General features: G+C 36.1%; 1 protein-coding gene across 2 annotated transcripts in view; it reads left to right on the forward strand.

Annotated features, from left to right (window-relative positions):
* The first annotated feature begins 894 nt into the window (after window positions 1–894).
* The window catches only part of LOC134673727 (zinc finger CCCH domain-containing protein 13), a 51,184-nt gene continuing 28,089 nt past the window's right edge, over window positions 895–23,989 (forward strand). For both annotated transcript variants that reach the window (XM_063531726.1, XM_063531727.1), the window contains exons 1-3: window positions 895–977; window positions 1,728–1,922; window positions 21,185–23,955. In XM_063531726.1, the coding sequence (XP_063387796.1) occupies window positions 1,799–1,922; window positions 21,185–23,955 (2,895 nt within the window). In that variant the 5' untranslated portion in view covers window positions 895–977; window positions 1,728–1,798. The remainder of the gene's footprint in view (window positions 978–1,727; window positions 1,923–21,184; window positions 23,956–23,989) is intronic.

Here is a 23,989-nt window from a genome sequence, read left to right on the forward strand (position 1 = left end):
GATAATTTTCTTGTTTTTCTTCCAGACACTTGACCGTTGGTTTTTCGATACACCCACAGATTAAAAATCTTTCTCGCCTTCCTTTCTCCGTGTTGCCAGTGCAATCTTATTTTGACAATTAAAGTTTCATTTGAAATAAACTATTATCTTTTTATATTGATATTGATATAAAATTGATATTTAATTTTAGAAATGCTCACAAGTGGTACCTAAAACTAAACGAAATTAATAACTAGCTTAAATCTAAAATAGTTAATGCTTAATGACTATCTACCAAAAGCTTTGCAACAATTGTACTCACAAGTTTTGCAAATACCTGACCGCCGGTCTTGCAACAGATGATCCGATACAGTAGATCGCTATCGGATGAACCTTTATGTCATATTGTAAAACAGGCAAGTCCATTGATTATGTCAGTTTAGTATGTCCATAACCTTTGCGCATAATCGTTGCAAAAGAGAAAAACTTGCATTTATGTAGGTATACTATGTCTTAAACTCTCTTCTTACACATTTACGCAGGTATGTATAATTTAAAAAAAGCGCTAATAGCGTAGCGGTAAGATCGTGTGACTTTCAATCCGGAGGTCGCGGGTTCAAACCCCGGCTCGTGTACCAATGAGTTTTTCGGAACTTATGTACGAAATAATATTTGATATTTATCAGTTGTTTTTCGGTGAAGAAAAACATCGTGAGGCAACCGGACTAATCCCTATACCTAAGGCCTAGTTTCCCCTCTGGGTTGGAAGGTCAGATGGCAGTCGCTTGTAAAAGCTAGTGCCTATGTCCATTCTAGGGATTAGTTGTTAACCAGACCCCAAGTTCCCATGAGTCGTGGTAAAATGCCGGGATACCGCGAGGAAGAATAAGAATATTTTTTTTATAATGTACTTTCATGTGTTGTTTCAGGATACAAGATGAGACTGAAGTTACCAATAGTGAGATCGTAGCGTAGCTGATGCCATCACAAACAGCCAGGTAAATGATACTGATTATTATATCTAACCCTTTTACCGCCTACTACGTCACATCTCTTCAAAGGGTACATCTACACAGCAGTAAACTTTTGTGGAGCGTCACTGTGCAACACGGTAACTTTAGCATATAGGTACATATTAGGTAACTTGCTTTTGGTCCATAAAAGTTCACTGCGTTGTGGATGTAGCTTTAAGTCTACAGACGTCAAACTAAACGAAATAAAACCAAAGCATTAGCGCGACAAGTAAATGAAATATCACAAGAATGCAGGACTAAAAATTGCCAAGAATTTTCTGATTAGTGGAACGAATGCAACACTTGAAGTTCTGAGAATTTAGGTCTTTATTTAGAAATACATTTAGTACACTAAGTGAAGTCTTGTTTAAAGCAATTTTAGACCCTTTTGCTGCAGAGTAAATGAAGTTAAAATGTAAGGAAGATGATGTCATATTTACGAGTTATGAACGTGTAGATATTTCAAATGTTATCGAAGGTATGACATTGTTAAGACTTAATATTGCTTCAGTACACTTATTGCTAATAATTTTCTAGTAATACACAATTTACAAGCAACGCGGTACTTATACGCCTTTACTATCAGTCGACTAGGTAACACTTAACGTACTTAAATAACTCATGATTTGATAAATGCAAAATAAAAAACAAAGATGTTTAAAAAATGGGAGTTATATCTAACATTTGGATCAATATTTCCTTAAGCTTTTCTTTCACATTAACAAATGTTTACAGATAATACCGATGATAACGAAACATCATTAAAAACCAACAGCGATACCGTGAAAAACGGTGCGAATAAACAAATGACAGATGAAACCGGCGCCACAGACAAACCCGAAGATGGCGATAACGTAAAAACCGAAAACGAAACGAAAGAACCGAAGAGAACCGTTTCATTTAACAGAGACGTACACGTCAAGAGATTCGGTGAGTCGCGGGACGGTGATACTCTTGAACACTACCATATGTGCCGCGATGAAGCATCTAATGATCTAAATCGTACTTATTTTACTCATGTTTCGAATATATTAGGTATAAATATGGAACACAGAAAGAGAAAGGGTTTAAAATATAGTCAGTTTTGTAGGCAAAACCATAAACAATAAAAATGCAAAATTTTAAATCATTACCTTACTGAAATTATCGACTAAATATCTTAAATTGTATTTACCATTGTGAAACTTTTAATATGTTGAAACTTTATGTCAGATTAGGTACTTCTGTGAACTACAATCTGTGAATTTAGATCAGTCAACGACGAAAAGCCATTTGAGGTTCATTCCTTTGCACAAAGAATATGGATCGCACTTGCGGCCCTGTCAACAGTACCAACATTTTGAGGTGGTAGGTACATGACCTCAAATGCCTTATTAGCAATTCAATGACCAGAGCCCGATGCTCGCATTTCGGTTGTGTTTTGTGGTCGCACTCGCACCGCTCGCATCGCTAAGACCAACATTGTGCAATTGCACGCATTTCGGTTGTGATTCGCACCCTCTTACAATTCGACACGCGGTGTGGCCGCACTCGCACCCGCCCTAAGGCCACCACTGATAAATCTTATTGTTTGCCATTTGGACTAAACAACTCACCGCCAGCGGTCGCATATATTCTTAACAATAGACTAAGATCTAGTTCGATATACATGGTGTGTTCAAGAGCTTAGCCGGTAAATATACGTCTATCTATTAACCACTCACACATACTGAAAGTGAAGAGGACGGGTTGTTAACATACTAATTTTCGATTAACGTTCTCATCTAACTGGTATGTCTGTGGACTCTGGCTTAAATAACACCAAACACTTCTTTTCTCAACTTGTATTTAACTTTACAACATAAGAAACAAAATTACTGCCATGCATTTGAAAATGTATCGATTTTGTATTTTAATGGTACACCTAATTCGTCGAGAATATACAAAAAATCTACGTCAGATAATTTATTTCGTGTGCTTATGTTAAATATGCACCCTTCGTTTGTTTAATGTCAAACAATTACTTTAATCTTGAGTAATATTTTACATTTACGTATCTTTAGGTATTTTATGAACAACATGATATTCAAACAGTTTTTGATACCTATCTGTTTACTGAATCACTGTACTGTACACTATATTAGATCGAAAATTATTTAATAATGATACAATTAATCATTGATTCATTTCATAAGGCATTGTACCTATATATGTAATGTAATCGCCATTAATTCGATTGGCGGCTACCACAAAGGCAATATCACACTCTGAAACATTTACGTTGTATGTAACAATAATATCAAAATGTAAAATAATCACGATACTTCCTAAATCAAAACTCAAATTCAACATGTACATTTAATTATCACGTCTGCACAGCATTGTGCTAACAATTAACACACAAACTCCTCTGACTCATATCAGAGCAAAGGAAGTAATCAATTTGCAAGTTAATCCATTTTTTACATTGAACAATACTAGTTACTACGCAACTCTGATATCTAAGATCTGATTTTTGTACTTATGCGACTCAATTAGATTATAAATTCAAGTTGTCTGTAACTAATTCTTTTCGTTGGAAAAGGCGATGCTATCAATTCAGCAGGTCCATTAATACCTGATATAGTTGCGGATATAGTCGATCTGGGGCAGACAGTAGGTGTTTCCGATGCAGATGGAGATAAAGAGCCCATTGTTAACGGATCCGAAACAAAACAAGGTCAGAACCGGCACGAGTGACGTACGTACTGACTTGGCTCAATTTTACGGTAATACTTTAGAGCAAATAGAGTTTTTGCGGTCCGGAGAGTAATTACTTTTGTAGGTCTGATTGATAATGGAGTTAGACAGGCAAATGCAAGGTTAAATGCAAATGAGAGTACGTTTTGATCAAGTTGTCTGGTGAGCTGTAGATGCAGATATCAGAAATTGTTTTGTAGTTTCATATTATTTGGTGATACTTTGAACAAAGGAATGTCATAACGTTATGGGATGTGTAATAATGTGACATTGTAGTAGTAGTAGTAAACATTTTATTGCACAAAACAAGTACATAACACAGAGAAAATACAGTAAATGTGTACAAAGGCGAATTTATCCCCTTAAGGAATCTCTTTTCCAGCTAACCTTTAAAGTTTAAATAACTGATAGAGATACATACGTAATGGTAGCCAAACTAAGATAATATCTTACACTTGTGAACAGTGGACGCCATTCTTCTGATGTAGTACGTTACAGAGAATTCACGTGTAACCATAGGTTTAGATATTTGGTTGTACGTTCGATAAAATATGCGTATGATAAATAATACTAAACTTTTGTCCATACAAAAAACATCATGAGCATTTCTGAACTCATTTAGACATCGTCCTTACGAGTCTTAAACATACAAGTCAAGATACTAAGTGCGCACCTCAGTTAGGGTGACCAGATACAAATTTCAAAAGTCCTGACAAAATTCCTGATTTTCGGCCGAAATTCCTGACATGAGCTGTCGCGGTCGCGGCGGGTGGCGCTGGCGAGGTGGCGGTTTCTACGTTATAACAGTGCGCGTGTCGTGTCCTTAACATAGCGTCTAGTAGCAAACGCCCGAGACTATGTACTTTTACGGATGATTTACGAATTAAATATCCGTTACTGAAAGAAGGTAGAGAGCCGAGTGAAGTGTATTGTACTATATACCATTTTATTGTTTTGTTTATTTGTCCTTCGGGAAACGGAAATGCCAAAATTCCTGACATTTCCCTTTTCCGGCCGCATTCCTGACATATGCCTAAAATTCCTGACATGTCAGGAAAATTCCTGACGTCTGGTCACCCTAACCTCAGTTGTACTCAGACTTTATATGGGCAGAATGCCAAACTTGGCGTATAAAAATATTTGTTGTCAAACCAGTCGGGCGTGCAGTCTAATTTGTCGGAAAAAACACTGATAACAACTCAAACACTGAATTGTTTGCAAAAAACGAGACAATGTCTTACTGCGGACGGTTTTTGCGGTGATGATAAAAAGATTTCGTGTTACGTAAGAAGCCATGTTTTGTCGTCAGGAGCTTTAAAACAATGGTGTAAGCACAAAGAAGGCATAACTAACGTATTTTTATAACATACAAGTTAATACTAACAGAACTCTAAACTGGAAATCAAGTAATAGATATATATACATGAACAGAACTATACCATTCTTTAAAAAAATCGTAAGATTTCTAACAAGCCCACGTACAAATACTTATACCATATTGATAACATTTTGTTTTCATCCAATATACTCGTAGTCGTACATGCATAGATTTGCAAAATTTGAACTTGACTGGAAACCGAAACTGGTTAAAAACTGGCATATAAAAAATAAAATCAAGCCAGTTCACAAAACGAATTGCATTCATAAAATCATAAAATTACAAAAAGAGTTCCATTTCCATTTAGTATTACTTAGTGTCTTTTGAATTCAGATTTGGCTCTGCAATGGCAATGCAATCGGCGACTTGGTGATGCCAAAATGATTGATTAATCATACAGATACGAGCAACTAATGAACCAATCTTGTTATTTGTGAGAATATATTCTGAGATACGATCGTCAGCGTCGTGACAAGAAAAGGTAGCAAATGATTTAAATCAAATATATACTTACTTCTTTTTCCACTGGGGAAGCAACTGGGTACGTTTTTGCCGTCTGCTTCAACCGACTTAATCAAGGGGTTTCAATATGAAATTCGACACTTTAGCCTTACCTCGCTCTAAACAGCTAAGTGGGACGAAGACAAGTGATGCCAAGTTGCGTGCCAAATAATTTGAGAGAATTTATTGGTGTTTTAAATATGACTTACATGAATATCAAAAATTTTTGTTAATTGTGTTCAAGGTTGATTCTGATAAAGATTTGAGAAATATATTTAAGTACGGTATAACAGTGCTGCTTTTGGATTTTGAAGAAGGTAAAATAAAGGATCAAAATAAAATTTACGTAGGTACCTACATACGTACGCAGGCCCTTACGAGAATATACCCTTAAACGCCAAAAGCCATTAACCCGAATTACCTACTCTTAATTTCTGGACATATTTATATCACTTATAAATGTGCATACACACACGATATACTTACATCAATCTCAATTCTTGTATAATGGGGATGAAATCTTCAAATATAATAAGAAGAATAAAGAAACGTGTGAATCTTAAGGCCCGGGTCAGTAGTTCGCCCAGCTGTATCCCCATTATTACGCCGCGGCAAAGTGCAACTTAAATACCATCGTGATATTTGCGCTTTTCATGTCAAGAGTCAGTCGGCTGTTACGATTATGTCATCAGCTTAGTTCAAGTTACAACAGTATTGTGGTATGTAAGAATTTAATACAGTGAAATCTCGGTAATCCAGCACTTCCATGGTCCGGTATACCCAGTAATCCGGCACTGAAATTGGGATACAAATGATCACTCGCCCTTCAATCTCTTTATTAATGTAGCTTTATAAATTTTGTTCCAGATAAAAGTAGAATTTTCTTTGAATTTAGTAAAAATATTAAAATAAAACTAAAAACACTAAAAACTCAAATGACTAAAAAGTCAATTGTATGCTTCCAGTCATCCGAGTTTTACAGTAATCCGGGCTCTCTTGTGTCAGCATATTAGTGCCGGATTAGATTGTTTTGTTCTGTAGTGTCTAAGTTTTACTCCCTCCCTATGCCTCCTATACATTTTATTATTTGTTAAGTAAGGAAAGTCTTTAATGGAGTGATCACTCTCTATGCTCGTACGGTTATAAAATCAGATTGAATTTTTTTGACTAGATGAAGGATAAATTTTGCAGTGCGCATAATACCTATTACCAAAGTATTATTAGTTATTCTAATATACCTACCTACCTAATTATAAATGGTCACTAATGATAAAGGTTTATCTTAAAAACTTATCGAATACACTTAATAACAGGTTTTATGTCTACTCCCAATAAAGACGTGTTCCATGAGTTCCATCTATATCTGATTGATACGTCACTTACGTCAGCTAAAACAGCAATCAGAAAAAACCTTGTCAATTTTTTCAGTAACTATGATAACATATATGATATAAAGAGTCAATTGAGAGATCATACACAATTATGACATGATGAGACAGGTTAGACATAATTATTTGATGACTAGTTCCTACGAGTTGAGATATAGGCTTTATGAGCTAGGTATAATTTCTGTGATCTATGTTTTAAATTTGTAATATACATTTTTGTGTACTTGATATTCACATGTTTTCCTTCACTGTTCCGATTTAGGAATAATTACCACGTAAACATTAGTACATATGCAAATTTACTCCTACATGTACCAATAATGGATGTTTAAATTCAATAAATTAAGCGTACCGTAATGGAATTCATTACACACTCATGTATCTTCTAATCGCCCGAATAAATTATAAATCATTCCTATTGAGCACGTTAAAAGCATTGAATATTTCAATGACCCACAAACTTTGCTTTTCAATTCCTTAACTGATTAATTGTATTAAGATCGTAATCGTAACTTAATAAATGTTCGATCATGATCATTGAGATCTGTCCGGTGCTTTTGCAACGATGACCAGAAAAGGAATCATGCGCAGGTCAATGCCAAGACAACATACATGAGCGGTTAACTTTCGTAAATCCATATGAAGCTTTGGATTCTAGTTCAACTTTCGACTCTGTTGCGATTAAGAAAGGTTAGTTTTACAACTGTTTATTATTCAGATAGGATTATTGCAAAGTTTCTAGTCGATGTGTGTCGCGTAACGTCATCTTGGACGTTTTTGGTAATGTCTGAGTAACGTGAAACGCAAAACGCCCCTGCGACGGACAAGAGTTCCGCAGGGTGCTAAACTGGGACCAATATATTTTCACAATTAGTAAATTAAAATTGTTTTTGTTTCAAAGCTTTAATGTGCCATTATGCTTGAAAAAAATGTTTATATTGTTACTTGTTTCAATTATTGTATCGTGGTTTCTGACCTGCTGATACTGAGATAATTACATAAATATTATATGAAGTGTTCCTGGAATGTTAACATCGTAAACGAAAACTAAGTAGGTACTCTTAAGCCTGTACTTTGACAATCAATCCTTTTTAACACTTCAAGGCTCATAAACGTTCATTAACGATCAATTTAATTAATTATTCGTTTGATCAATTATTTGCAGAACCTTACTTGTGATCCATACAGAACAAAGGATTTGAGAAAATATGATTCACAGTTGTGTTTGGAATACTATGTGGCATACAACTAATACGTATGTTATATGTATGTAAAAAGTGATTACATACCATACCATACCGTAAGCCATACCGTAATTATTAAGTACTTTAAACTATGTTAAGCGTCAATTTAATTTACAATATTAATAACAAACTTAGAATAAAAAGTAACCTAAAATTAAAACTACTTACAAAACTAAAACTAATACCTAAAAAAATATGTCAGTGTCAATTATATTGTCGTCAGAATTTTCAAATATTTTCCATATCAATTTCTTAATTGCACCGGATGAGCGCCATTATGCCGTAACATTCCGTCCTTCGCATTCTCGTCGTGCCAGACCCACGAGGATCGCACGTGGGTGCCTGCGATTTGTTGAACAGGTTCCTAACATTCGCTATTGGAGTTCGGCAGGTGACTGAGAACCTCTTCATGGTGTTTAATTTCACAAATTGGTCTACCGCGATGTACTTAATCTCATTGTTTTTACCTTAAATTCCGACGTTTCAGACGTTGTGTTTCGACGTTGATATTTTCTGGGACGTCAATCTTTCCGTGACCACAGCTTAAACGCGAAGTGTACAAAAACGCGAGAGTTTAAAGTGTTACGTATACTATACCCTTCATGGTGTTTGGAGTTTGACTGGGAATTATAAATGGTTGAAGAGTCGCATGTGTCTGTTGAATGAAATTTCCTGATGGTCTTATGGTATATCTCAACCGGAGTACTTCAACCGGAGGGTTGAAAGCTCCATCAAAAACGTTATACTCCCATCATGCTTTGTCAACTTATTTTTCCACTTTCATAGGATCACCACTACTTTCCCACCTTAAGTACCTACTTCTTGACAAAAAATTTCATTTAGGTTATACAAATTTAAATGTTGATGTTAATGGGGTCTATCAAAACAGTTCTGGTTTTCAAAACATGTGCACCGCTGGAGTTGCAAGGTACCATCGTCCACACTGTTAATGTTAAGTAACAATTCGTTAACATAATTGCATAGACATAAAGTTAAGTATTGCCATCAAAGGGAAAGTATACTTGTACCACCGACGTGGTATAATAGTTAATGTTATCATGTTGACCTACGGGACCCCGCGCGAAGCACGCTGACCTTGACAACTGGTTGCTCGCGCGCAATGAGAGCATTGTTTCGAGCACCGCTGGCGTTTTCGTTTATCATCAGCAGTATGAGCAAACTTTTTAACCGACTTCAATTTCATAGAAGGAGGAGGTTCTGTATTCGGTTGTGGCTATGTTTTTTTAGGGTTCCGTACCCAAAGGGTAAAACGGGACCCTATTACTGTCACCAGGCTGTATCTCACGAACCGTGATAGACAGTTGAAATTTTCACAGATGATGTATTTCTGTTGCCGCAATAACAACAAATACTAAAAACAGAATAAAATAAAGATTTAAGTGGGGCTCCCATACAGCAAACGTGATTTTTGACCAAAGTTATAGTTCGTTTTTTTTAGCATTAGAAAGAACTCCACAGAAGCAAGCGTGCAGTTTTTATCAGGCTCTTTAATTGTTAATAATTATTGAATTATCTAATGTAGCATGGTCAACACATATAATTTACTTCAAATGATTACCGCTAAAAGTGCCAGATTTGGAACCACAAGCTTACTTCTGCGAAGTTCTTTCTAATGCTAAAAAAAACGAACTATAAGCAACGTCGGGCGTGGTCAGTACTTGGATGGGTGACCGTTTTCTTTTTGCATTTTTTCCGTTTTTTTTTTTTTGCTTTATGGTACGGAACCCTTCGTGCGCGAGTCCGACTCGCACTTGCCCGGTTTTTTTATGTATGTTCACCGATTACTCCGGCGAGACCCGTGGTCCGAATTGACTAATTCTTTTTTAAATTTTAGCTCGGTCGGTTCTTACCTCTATTGGTCCATGTATGCAAATACTTTATTGTACATAAGGCAGATTACAAACATAATAAAAAGAAAATATATGGGTACACTGTATTTAAAGACAAACTTATCCTATCCCTGTAAGGGATCTTTTGCAGTCAACTTTAGAGCAGTCAATAAATTACTTTTGTTTTGTGACTAAAAGGTTATGAAAAATCACTAACACGACCAATATAAATACCAGATAATCTAGGACTGACAGTAATAATATTAGCCCTCGTAAATATATCTCCAACTATAGGGTTTTGTTCCTATTGTAGCAAATGCAGACGGACGCATGACCCCTTCCTTCTTCATCTACTTCTCGATTTGGTCTTTTCTTTTAATTTTTCGCAATTTCATCATAGAAAAGTATTTAAGTCCAGGTTAGCATTCCAAGAATTCACGTTGGTACGAGTTTTTACAAACGCCTCATTTTGACCCCTCAAATTCCTCAACACATAAATAAATATAACTTGTATCAAATTAATTATCTCACAATGTTTTCCTTCACCAAAGGCCAGAAATTTCAGAAAATTATTGGTACAAACTAATGTTCGAACCTAGAACCTCCATTTTTCCCGAATTTTGGCCGAAGGGTGTCAAGTTTCGGCGGTTCCGCTTCCGGCTTCCTGACACTGCGGGGTTGCGTAATGCATCGCAGCCATAATGTGTTTTCCACTACCCACCACTACCACCACCACCACCACCACTAGTTGCCTGAAATAAAGATTTTCATTTCATTTACAAGTTATCTTAACCAGCTACTTTGTGTTAAGGAATAATAGCGTTTTATTTTTTTGCTGGCGAGGCAGTAGCCGTTTCATGAATGCACTGACATTGACAAGCATCCGGAAGCGGCCATCGATCCGTGATCTCGGTATTCATGTCAAACATCATTTACCTATTGGACATCCAATAAACCGGTTTTACTGTAGCATAAAACGTCTTGAAGACTTACATGGAAAGTGGACTCTGCAGGGTTGAACCTTAGGTCTACTTTCGAAAGGATATCGAAAATCTACATCACTTTGTCATATTTACCTGATTAGAACATGTTTTCATGACATTTATTTACACAAGCGAACTGTTAGATGCAGGAAACCTTCAAGGTCTTAGTAATGATTGGAATTAGAGTCCGAACAAGGTCTATTTAGCGCCTGAATCTCGTATCGTCGTGTTCTTCGTGATTCAATAATGTGGTCTTGACTTTGAAAAGTTTATGTCCACAGTTGATCTCATTTAAAATTTGTTTTAAATTAGATCCTAATTTTGTGAGCCATTCTATAAAAAAAACTTACCTGCGTAAGTACTTTTTTATTTATAAAATATTGTACTTACTATATCCTATTATGAACCATTTCGATCTGTAAAATTGTCTAGAATATAGCATTTCTAAGTTTTTTTTGATCTCGTTATTTTGTATAAAATTTTAAACTGTATGAATATTGTGTTTACTTATAATAACTAAGTTGGTAACTTTCCTTCAGTTTAGCTATGAAGAACATTTTGTTTCAACCTGGCAATAGGTATAAAATTTTATGAAACTTCGAGTACCTACTCATGCCGTCGTAAAAACGACGCCTACCAGTGTACAATGTCAATAACAAGAAGTGAGTCAATATGCACAGTTGTTTGCATGTATTATTGTTTTATTATGTAGGTATCATGTAGTCATTAACATATAAAAACTTGGCAGGATTACCTTGCCCGCGATATTGCTAACAAGTTTTGATAGAGCGATTTAATATGTTATAAATTGTGACATTATCATCAGTGCAGTGCAGTAAATAATAGATCTATTGTCAAGTTGCTTTTCTGTTTCCAAGATATTGAGAGAAAAGACCAGTTAAACAGTGAAGTTAAGATATATTATCTTTCAAGAAATCCGCCGAAAGAATACAATACATGGACATAGTGGCGTTTTTACATATTAAACACTCGAACTACAGTGTTTTCGTCTATATTAATTAGATTAAAAGAAGTCTGACTGCTCCTAAAGAAAGTTAAAATAAATATTCTAGCCAAATAGATCTTTGGTCTAACGAAATATTCTGCAGCCATATGCCGCAAAAATTAATTCAAACATTTTAAGTAGATTACTAGTTTTATTTACTTGACCACTACAAAATAAGGAAATTTTGAAGATGTTGTGATAATTTGCTGTTCAAATAAAACTACATTCTAGGCCAAAAACGGTAGATATAACAGCTACTTAAAGTATTCATGATGGATTAGTGGAAATGATTTAAACAAACACTGCAGGTATGTGGAACGCAGAGAATATTATAATAAGTATATCTTCGACAAATATGCAACTAATTGGGAACCTATTTACTGGAATGATCAGCGACTGATTTGATATAACTACTTCTGCTATACTTTTGTAATTAATTTGCTCTAAAGCCATATAATAGCTTGTAAGGATGTTATACCTCTCATTTTGACTATAAGGTGAATAAAAAGGTACCTGGAAATTGCATCATATTATAAAGGCATCTTACCTATTAGAACTAACGAAACTATTCACTAGGACCGGTCAAATTCAATTATTTGGCAATCATCACTCATATAGGAAGATATGTATGGTAGAAACGTTACACAATTAATGGAGTTACAATTTAATTTTATAGGCCCAAGTTTCTTAAGCAGGATTACCTAAATAAATATGTAGTCACATCATATTTAGGATTTAGGTAATAATCAATCAATCATAAGTTTTTTCTGAACAGTTCCTTCATGTCAATTAAAACGAACAATCACTCAAAACCAACACTTGACAGATTAGCTACCAAAATTTCATAGATGTTTATTTCCTATTGCTTTTTGCATCGTTCAGTTTTCAGCAAATACAACACAAGGACGGAACTTAAGTTATAAGTTAATACATTAAGTTTAATTGAAGCTACAGCTTCGGCAACTTCCGCCTTCCGCTAAACTTGCGTCCGCCGCTCCCCAGCACAGGTCCTTGTACCGTTCTTCCCCTAATGACGTTCATCAAACAAAATCATTCATTCATTCATCTAATCGCGGATGCGCGCACAAAGACTCACTAATGAGTGCGCCCACGCAAGCTACTCACCCCGCGGGACAAAAAATTAAGTGACAGGCAATGAGAAGCTGGGGCCAGGGTTTTTACTCAGGCGAGAGAGTCCGTCATGTATCCGATTTATACATGCATACAAAATTTCAGCTCAATCGGAAACCGGGAAGTGAATGAAATTTAACTTGCAAGATTTGATTACAGACCGACAAACAGACAGACAACGGTCAGGTGAAACTAAGTAAAAGCTTGTAAAAAGAATGCATACTATCTGATCATCAAGTATCACATCAAAATACTACCACAGTGTCCGATTTTAAACCACATGCATATTTATGCGATGTTTTTTTCATATCGTAAAAAAATATCACCTTAAATTATCTAAAAAAAGTTGGTAACACTGTTTTGTGTACTTGTATTATCAACCGTATCATGCTAGCAATAAAGTTGATACTCGTCCCCCATTGCTATAACTACCTATTTGGGTACAGTTGTTTTTCGGAAATACCTTTGCTTGCTGTGTTCACTCACTTTAGCTAAGAATTTGGACATTTTCACTTGTACCATTTACTTTTTTTTTCGAAAATCCATCGACTTTTGGGTTATTTCTACTCAGAATCACGAGGACTATCGATTTATTAAAGAAAATAAATGTGTTCCAAAAAAAAATTGAGTTTTGTAACGCATTTTCACATACCTACATTTTGTACGGACCGTTACAAAACTGACACCCAAAATTTGTATGAAAAACTGAGGATACTTTTTTTTTCTTTGTCTGATTCGTGATTCTGAGTCTAAATAACCCAAAAGTTGATGCTTTTCGAAAAAAAAAATGGTCCTTACCATTTTTCTGAAACCCCCCCATTTATGTGATATTTATTTTCTTGATTTTCATAGCCATGGATGAAATGATTGAGGTATCTACTGATTCGGCTGAACCTGTAGGTGTAGATGGTTATAACTTTAACATAGCTATAACAAGAGGCCGAAAAATCACAAATTCTGTGATTGAATAAAAACAAATAGAACTTTTAAAATTGCGGTCCTTGACATAATTGTGTTTCTTTGAACATTATATCAGCTTAGTGAATTGAATATCCAGTTGGGTTTACTGAAATATTTATAAAATTTCTTTGATTTTTATAAACTTATTTGCACAGTCCACCTATTTAGGAATATATTATACTTTTAGACGGAAGTTATACAGTTATACAGCATATTCTTTGTAGATATACGGATATCGAGGTTCATTTCATTCCACACACCCGTTACTTATTGCTATTATTGCAGCACTCGAAAAAGTCTAAAATCAGCAGTGAATGAACGTGTGATTCACCCCTGTAGGCGGGTACAGTTAGAGTATCAATCTCAGTCCGCTGACAATGGCCTAAAATGCTTAGGATAAGGAGGTGGACAAACCGTTCATACGCCTATCTATATACTGAACTGATATCCTGATATCTGAGAACAAAGAAAACGGGTTTTTTTGTATGGTCATTTCCTTTACATAGCTATTTAAATGTAAAATTTACAAGACAGGCACTTACGAAGACAAGAAATCAATTTAGCTTAGTGTTTTGTAAGAAAATTAGTTTTCCCAAGTTTTCATACACTAGTAGAAAGCAAATAGTGCCTCTATAAATTTTGTCATCACTTCACTGATAATTACGAATCTCATCCGGTTCCGCTGTTATTACTACAGTTCAGATATATAGCATTTATTTTTTTGTCGACTTTTCAGTCCAACTCTTAGTGTTATGGTAAGCGCGTCAAACCAACCATCCATTTATCACCACAACCCTGCTAAATGAGCTTGTAAGAATCAACGGAAGCGATTGATTTGCCACGGTCACTTGCCCAAGACAAAAAGGCATTATGACCTCACTGCCTTTTGTACAAACTCAGACCGTTAGCTTCCAAACTATACCATTAATTGCTTGGGGCTATTCGGGTGCGTTTGATATGGTCATCTATCTATACATATAATAAAGCTGAAGACGGTCGAAAGTCTGTACATGGAAGATATTTGAAAAAAAGTTGGCTGGGGATACTTAGAATCGATAACAGAACACGTTCCAAAAGTTTTTAGAATTTTTGTCTGTTTGTCTGTTTATCTGTTTATCTGTTTGTCTGTTTATTTGAACGCGCATCACGTGAAAACGGCTGAACGGATTTTGATGAAAACTTTACTAATCTGTCGAGAAAATTCCCGGCCAGGTTATAGGCTATAAAAATGCAACCCCTAAAAGGGGGGGTAGCCACAACACTCGATTGACTTAAGTTTGCCCCTGAGTTTTATGGCGCTACTTAGGAAGGAGGGGCAAACTTATGTGCTACCACTATTGAGTACCCTGGTAAACTAACAGATGGCGCTGAATTTAATACGTTGTGACATGAATAAGCCACCGAGGAAAAATTTTGCCAAATTAACTCTAAGTTTAGAAGAGGGCTTACGGATATCAACAAAAATAATTGAATAATTATGTTGATTTAATAAATTAATATTACAACAAAATTAAACAACAGTAAATTAATTGCCCCTCATTGCACAGTACCATATTTTGGGGAACTGTGTAAACATTAAGTACTTAATCAAGAAAATTAAAAATGAGTTTACATAGTTACGTAGTGGTAAAATAAACACACATTATCAACGCGTATAATTGCATAATTATTTATTATAAATTTTCTCCATCATGAATTATACCTAATCGTAATTATATCGCACCCATATCAAATCCATATTCATACGGAGGTATCGCCTCGCACTTAATAATGGCCACGAAGGTGGGTACTTACTTTGAAAAATAAAACATTGAACTCTGTCATTTGCAGTGCCGGATTAACCCTTTTAAGCAAAATAAGCACTGGAGTAGGTACCTACATGAAAATCCTGGATTCGCGCCTGGTTGGGACTAAAAGTAAAAATGTACAACTGTCTATCAAATTGCGTTTTATATATCGAAAAATTTTCGCGCTCGCTTCGCTCGCGTTTACAATTACATTATAAGATATAATAAAGGTGACATTCGGGTGGCGACTGCAGCAGCTTTACTCTGTTGTAACGAGGTTGTAACGTTACTGGTGCAGCACTGTAAATTTTCGTGATAAAATTATGTGACTGATTTCCAAACTAAAAGTAAAAATGTACTTCAACTGTCTATCAAATTGCGTTTTTATATCGAATAATTTTCGCGCTCGCTTCGCTCGCGTTTTCAATCACTTTCTAAGTAAAATTGCGTTTTTTATATCGAAACATTTTCGCGCTCGCTTCGCTCGCATTTTCAATAACATTATAAGTTATGATAAAGGTGACATCCGGATGGCGACTGCAGTAGCATTACTCTGTTACAACGTTACTGCTCCAGCACTGTCAATTTTTGTGATAAAATGATGTGACTGATTTGCATTCTAAAATTAGAAATGTACAACTGTCTAAGTGTCTATCAAATTGCGTTTTTTTATCGAAAAATGTTCGCGCTCGCTTCGCTCGCGTTTTCAATAACTTTTTAAGATATGACGACTGCAGCAGTATTACTCTGTTGCAACGTTACTGCTGCAGCTCTGTCAATTTCCGTGATAAAATTATGTGACTGATTTCCATACTAAAAGTAGAAATGTACAACTGTCTATCAAATTGCGTTTTTATATCGAAAAATGTTCGCTCTCGCTTTGCTCGCGTTTTCAATAACTTTCTAAGATATGACGACTGCAGCAGTATTACTCTGTTGCAACGTTACTGCTGCAGCACTGTCAAATTTCGTGATAAAATTATGTGACTGATTTCCATACTAAAAGTAAAAATGTAGGTACTTAAACTGTCTATCAAATTGCGTTTTTATATCGAATAATTTTCGCGCTCGCTTCGCACGCGGTTTCAATCACTTCCTAAGTCAAATTGCGTTTTTTATATCGAAAAATTTTCGCGCTCGCTTCGCTCGGGTTTTCAATAACATTATAAGTTATGATAAAGGTGGCATTCGGATGGCGACTGCAGTAGCATTACTCTGTTACAACGTTACTGCTGCAGCACTGTCAATTTTCGTGATAAAATTATGATTTGCATTCTAAAAGTAGAAATGTACAACAACTGTCTATCAAATTGCGTTTTTATATCGAAAAATGTTCGCGCTCGCTTCGCTCGCGTTTTCTATAACTTTCTAAGATATGACGAGTGCAGCAGCATTACTCTGTTGCAACATTACAGCTGCAGCACTGTCAATTTTCGTGATAAAAATATGTGACTGATTTCTATTCTCAGCTGTAATGCGGCAATGAAACGTCACTCAACTTACCAAAAAAATTCTATGTAATCTCGATGTCCCTAGGGAGAGGGGGCACCATGGTCTAAAAATGATTAGGGCATCAAAATATCTTATCCCGGCACTGATCGTTTGCGGAGTGAAACGATTTGGGACTCGCATTTTATACGCATTACCGTGCCTTCCCGAAAAAAATCGAATCCTTCGCGAAAGTCTCGCAACGCATTGAGGTTACAAGGGGCACGTGATCTTCCTCAGGAGTCTGAAGAAGACCACGGTGAGTGGGTGGCGGTGGCGCTCTAGCCAGGCAGGCCGCTTCGCTTTCGCTCGCGCGCGTATACCTTACTGTATCGTCCGATATAGGTACATCTACTACTCTGTCGTTTAAATCACGTGTAAAATTTTAATAAGGGCGAAAAAACTATTGATTTTGGAGTGTACTTTTATTTAGTTGTACCTAATTGTAAAATATTTTTTCTGGACTACAGTCCTCTAGCATATCCTTGTGTCAACTTTACTTCAAGTTCCGCTTTCTGGGGAGAGGGAGAGAAATTAGGCTTAGAAATAAGCCGCTTACAGACACAGACCGAATTCCACGCGGGCGGAGCCGCGGGCACAGCTAGTTGATAAATAATTGATTTTCCTTTAAAATTGAGCTATTATGGCGTGAAACTTTTTCTGGTGGAGTTTGCACGTGGATATTTAGAATTTGAACCTAGTGTCCGGTAGATCAGTGACTCTTATCGCTTTCTTTTTTTCTTTGTTTGTCTGAAAACTAACCACGGTGGCCGAAAGTGTCCAAAGCATCAGTCGTAGCACTTGGAATCTATCAAGTAAACAAGTAACAAAAAGCCAGTCAAATTTTGCAAATAATCTTCTACAAACGCAAAGCGTGATTTAAATCTGCATAGTGTTATTTACTTGGCAAAATATTGGATAATGCGAGGAAGAAGAAAGAAGTGATATTTATTTGGACTCCAGGAATGTGAAACTACGTTTTCGAAGCAAAATAAAGTTGTGGTCCTTTCGACTCTTCGTAGAAAAACTGCAAAAATTTCGGACATGGACGAAAACCTTAAAACCATTTGAAATTTATCCAGATTATCGAAAACTACGTAGGACATAGTACGTAGAGAGCACAACTATTTTTGCTTTCGAAAATAGTTTCACATTCCTTAAATGAATCCTAATAACTTACCAAAATTTTATTGAATGTAAAATTGTAGAATTAAACCTACATAAAAGTACGAGTATAGCCTCAGTATATAATTAAGATTAATGTAAGTATCTAATGGTCAAACAAAACAGAATCAATCAAGCTGCATGGGATGCAGAATGTAGTAATAAAATATAAATAGACATTCCCGCTGGATGAATAAAATATTTACCTATTCAAGTTTTCATTAATTTGTTTTTTAGGGTTCCGTACCTCAAAAGGAAAAAAACGGAACCCTTATAGGATCACTCGTGCGTCTGTCTGTCTGTCCGTCTGTCACAGCCTATTTTCTCGGAAACTACTGGACCAATTAAGTTGAAATTTGGTACACATACATATGTAAATTAGTGACCAAAACATGGACATGTGTTTTTTTTATTGAAAAAAATATCCAAAAAATTACCATTTATCTCCCCCCCTTTATCTCCGAAACTACTGGGTCTAAAATTTTGAAAAAAATACACAAAATAGTTCTTTACCTAATAGATGACAGGAAAACCTATTACAAATGTGCAATCAAGCGTGAGTCGGACTTATGTACGGAACCCTGGAAACGCGAATCCGACTCGCACTTGGCCGGTATTTTTTCCCTAATGTTTAATATATTCAATCTCCAATTCATTTTTACAGACAGTCAGGCAAATCATTGCTGTCTGATCGATTACCATTTATCGCTTAAGTGATTATTCTGTACCCATTATTACCATAATAAAAGTCATTTTAATAGCAAATTCATCATTAACTAAAAGTAATTAATTTTTTTTCTTCCTTCACAATTTACAATAAGCAAATCTTTAATTAACATTCGACGAGATGAGAAGGCGTAAAAACCCATGGAATATGGTGTATTGGATCGTGACTTGCTTTTTGGTCAAGTGCAAGCAGGATTTAAGTCTGTATATACTTTTCCAGTCTTTTTATATATGTTGTCCATTTTGCCTGGTTGCTAACTCCGCCAATTTACCCTACAAAAGAAATTCCTTGTTTCTATTCATTCTTGGCTTGTTTATATATTGTATTAGGTTTTTTTTTACTTTTTCCTTAGAACTTTTTGTATACATATACAAAGATACAAAGATAGTAAGTGATATAATCGTGACTCGAATATGAAAAGTAGAAAACCCCAAAAAATTCAATACGACATAAACTTTTTACCTGTGGTATATTTACCTATGTAATTAAACCAATTACGCCATTTCATTTTGAACCTAATCCATATTAATACAAGTTCAAATTTCCAACACAACATTTCCAAGTTGTGACTTAGTATTTGCGAATGCTCTGGTGTTTACAGATTACGTCACCTGTGCCTGGGCCGTTAAGCACCTACCAGCCTCAGTGGATACCCGAGACCCGTAAACTATTATACATAATCAGAGGTCATATTATACTGGCTTTATTGAGATGGTGTGAACAGTATGCGCTCACGGCTATTTTTGGGCGGTTTCAGCGAAGCCTTAACAGTTATCGTTTTATGGGTTTAGTCCCCTGCTTGTAGTCGATTTGATAAGATCTATGGAACTCTATCGACAAGTTTAATTCGGTGACTAGCCGAGACTGGATCTTTATCATTTTCATAAGAACACATAAACTCACTCATACACAGACAATCGTATATCATATACTTACACTCACGGATACAATACCATCTGTCCGCGTGTGACATTAGATTTTGATTTGTTTCAATGACATTTCATGTCATTGAAACCTTTAATGGTCGAATTTGTGATGAATAGCGTTCAAGTCACCAACTCTCTAAACGCCAAACTTACGGCGGCAATGTCGCAAGAATTGTGATATCACAAGCTGTCAAAATCAAAGTAAAATTGAGCTTAAGTTCAAATTTAATTACATCTTAAACATCATAGATACTTCAGAATAATTATCAGAATACTTAAGAATAACATCCGTGATTCGATAATTGCTCCATCCATTTTGACAATAAAACTTGTTTCACTTCCAATAAAACGAGATTGTGTTTACAACACGTTTTTACCAAACTTTTTGTTATACTTTATCTCCAGCGGAACCTAATTAATTAGCTATTTTACAACGCGTCATTTGGTAAATGAAATTCTCTAGTTTTTGTGCTACGAGGATTCATAGTTATCTCATTGCATGAACTGTGTCTATAAATAACAATAGGCAGTCAAATATAATTAAACTTTGTCCAATATTAATTAACCGCATGCCTTATATTTGAACTAAAAAAGCATTGTTATATTCGGGTAATTTCGTATGTCGGGTAATTCCGAAAATCAGATGTAAATCACTCATTATTCCGTCACTTTTCGGGATCAATCGATGGTTTTGGACATTCGGAATAATCCGAACAACCTTGTGTTTTATTATAATGTATTTACTTGTAAGAATAATAAACACATAAATATAGGATAAAACAGTGTACCCATCCCCTCTAGCTCATAAATAGTTAATTTATTAGCGAGAGGAGATAGGTACATTGTTTTTTTGAGTTCAAGATATCTTTGTATGAATATTATATAGGTATGTCCAGTACAGCAGCCCTGGTACTGAAATTACAATATCAACTCTGTTACAGGCAAACCGCGCGAGCGGGGAACCTCTAAGGAGCCACCGCCGACCGTGCGCAAGGAACCCTTCACCCACCTGTCGGAGCAAGAACTCATCGACGAGGCCAACAGAGTCCGCGCACAGGCCGACAGCGTCACTTGCACCTCAGACAATCCAGAGAAGTTCTTCTCACTCCCACACAGGCGGAAGAAAGAGGACAGAACCAGCAGGAGAAACAGTGATGACAACAGCGACAAAACTAAGTCACCTTTAGAACGATCTGTCAGCGATGTAGGTTCCAAAAAGAAGAAAGAACGAACCTCAATTTCCACGCTGTTTAGACGAGCTAAAGAACAGCGAAATAAACCTGACGTTTCTGTTGTAGTAACTGCTAAGCCTGCTGTTATAGTGAAAAGAAGTAAAAGTGATGTGTCGGATCTTAAATCGAAAGACACTAACTTGAACACACAACCTAAACCTATCCGTAAAAGATCTGGTAGCGAATCAGAAGAGTTTTTGAAATCATTAAGAAACAGGAAGAGTCAACTTTCTCCAATCATTGAAAGTTCACCAAGAGAAGATTACTTTAAGAAAACTCCGCCGCTTGAAGTGTTCCAAAAACAAAAACTAGCCCAAAAGGATAGTACCAAATCGGAAGAATTAAGTCCTAGTGAAAGCTCTAAGGTTAACCCAATAGAAAAACCTCCGAGATTTAAAACACCTGAGAAAAAAGAGCCTAAACCACCAGCAAGAACTAAGAAAGGTAAATCTTCTGGTGATGAAAAAGAAAAATCACCACCCATAAAAGAAACGCCTAAACGAAAGACAGAGGTTAAGAAAACACTATTAGTTGATGAAATTGATTCTATAAAAGCTAAAGATATAAACCCTGTTGAACTCAAAGATAGAATCAAGGAAAGCATACGAAAGATCGAAGAAAACGTTTATGCTGGTAGAGATATGATACACAGTAGTCAACAGCCTCCAGACAAGCCTCCGTTGACTAGAGGAAATACTGTTGATCATATGGTAAAGCTCCTTAAGGAGGACCAACACTCTCCTCCTCCTAAAACTCATTTAATATCTCCACCTAACGGCACTAACATTAATCAACCATTTTCATATACTAAGCCTAGTGTGAGTCCTGATCCGAATTTGTTTGCCAGAAATACTAGTCCAGATCGAGTGCCTTCTCCTGTAAATAAAATGATGAACAGAGGAGTTGTATACGCTCATGTAGTGAGAGATCTCGGAGACACGAAGTCGAATAATGTTACTAAACAGACTGTCCACAAAACCTTTACTCCTCCCAGAGATAGATATGGTCAACACTCTGACGAGGATGAAGGGCTCGGGTATGAGGAGAGGTACAAATATTCCAACAACCGTTTGTATGACTCAGAATATAAAAATAATACAACGCACAAAAACTCTGAAACTTATAAAATTATTGATTCGCCGATAAGGCCAAGATTTAGAGAATACAAACTGACAAGTTTTGACGATATTGAACCAACTTATGCCAACGAATATCCTTTAAAAGAGGACAAATCACGAGATTTTATTGAATCTTCTAGAGGACAGGCTGACGGTATGGATACTAAAAGAAAACCATTTGAGAGTGAAGATAAAGTTGATTTAGATTTTAATGAATTAAGTCACAGACGGCAGTTGTTGGAGTCAAGATTGAATGCTCGAAGGTATGATCGCGATAGAATCAATACAGGAGAGCCGATCACAAAGTATCTAGTCGAAACTGATCCAATCTATGAAGCCGAAAAACGAAGACTTGCTACTGAGAAATATGTTAATGAAACGGCGAAGTATTACCGTCATACCGTAGAACGCGACGGCTTTGCTGAGAGTAGCATAACTGAAGATTACAATAAGTATGATTCCGATAATCATAAACTGAAATATAACACGGAATCTAGAACATTCCATAAAGTTTCCAAAAATGAGTTAGACAGGCGTGAATTTATTGATAAATTAGAGCCCATGAATAAAATTCCAGAAAAAAGAAACGGGTTCCCGCCAGAACCAGAGTATGAACCTCCAAGTTTAGAAATTAACGTTGGAAAACCAGTGCTTACTCCCGACGAGTATAAGGAGCAGAAATATAGGATAAAGAAACAATTGACTTCTAGTCACGACGTTCTTCAGAGTGGTCATAAGTATAGGAAAGACGAGGGCTTCGGTAAGAGGAAGGGGCATTACGCTTCTAATCCGGAAATTGCTCAAGAAAGGGAAGAAGAATATGCGAACATTCGTAACGACGCTAAGCATGCAGAGTCATATCACAATTCTCTTCGTCGAATGAAAAACAAGGATAAATACTACAAGGAAGACTACAGTATACGTCGTCATGATTCTGGGGACAGCCGGGATTATTACCGCGAAGAAACTCCGCGGCGATATGAAGTTGACAATCGACTAGTCGATTCTGGAATTGAGAACGATTTCCGTAAAGATTCTTGTGGAGAAATACATAGATCTAGAAAGCATGGCAGTATAGACGATGTTCGTAACACATCTCTGTTTTTAGCTAGCGAACGGCAGCATACAGAAGACAACTATCCCAGTGAACAGATATATGCCAACGGTGAATATATGGCTCGCTTTGAAGACTATAGGCCTGATGGTTATCGGAAAGACGGCTATGTACCCAGAGAGAGGAGTGCTGATGATGGATCACACTTTGAACCCCGGGGCGAGAGGTACGATAAAAGTATAAGCCGTGAAGACAAAATCAGTGCGAAACCGCCTAAAGTTACGAAGAAACTATCTGGACTGGAGAAGGTAATAATATAATTTCTATATTTTCATATTAGAC

The sequence above is a fragment of the Cydia fagiglandana genome, chromosome 19 (genome assembly GCF_963556715.1).
Source record: "Cydia fagiglandana chromosome 19, ilCydFagi1.1, whole genome shotgun sequence".
NCBI lineage: Eukaryota > Metazoa > Arthropoda > Insecta > Lepidoptera > Tortricidae > Cydia > Cydia fagiglandana.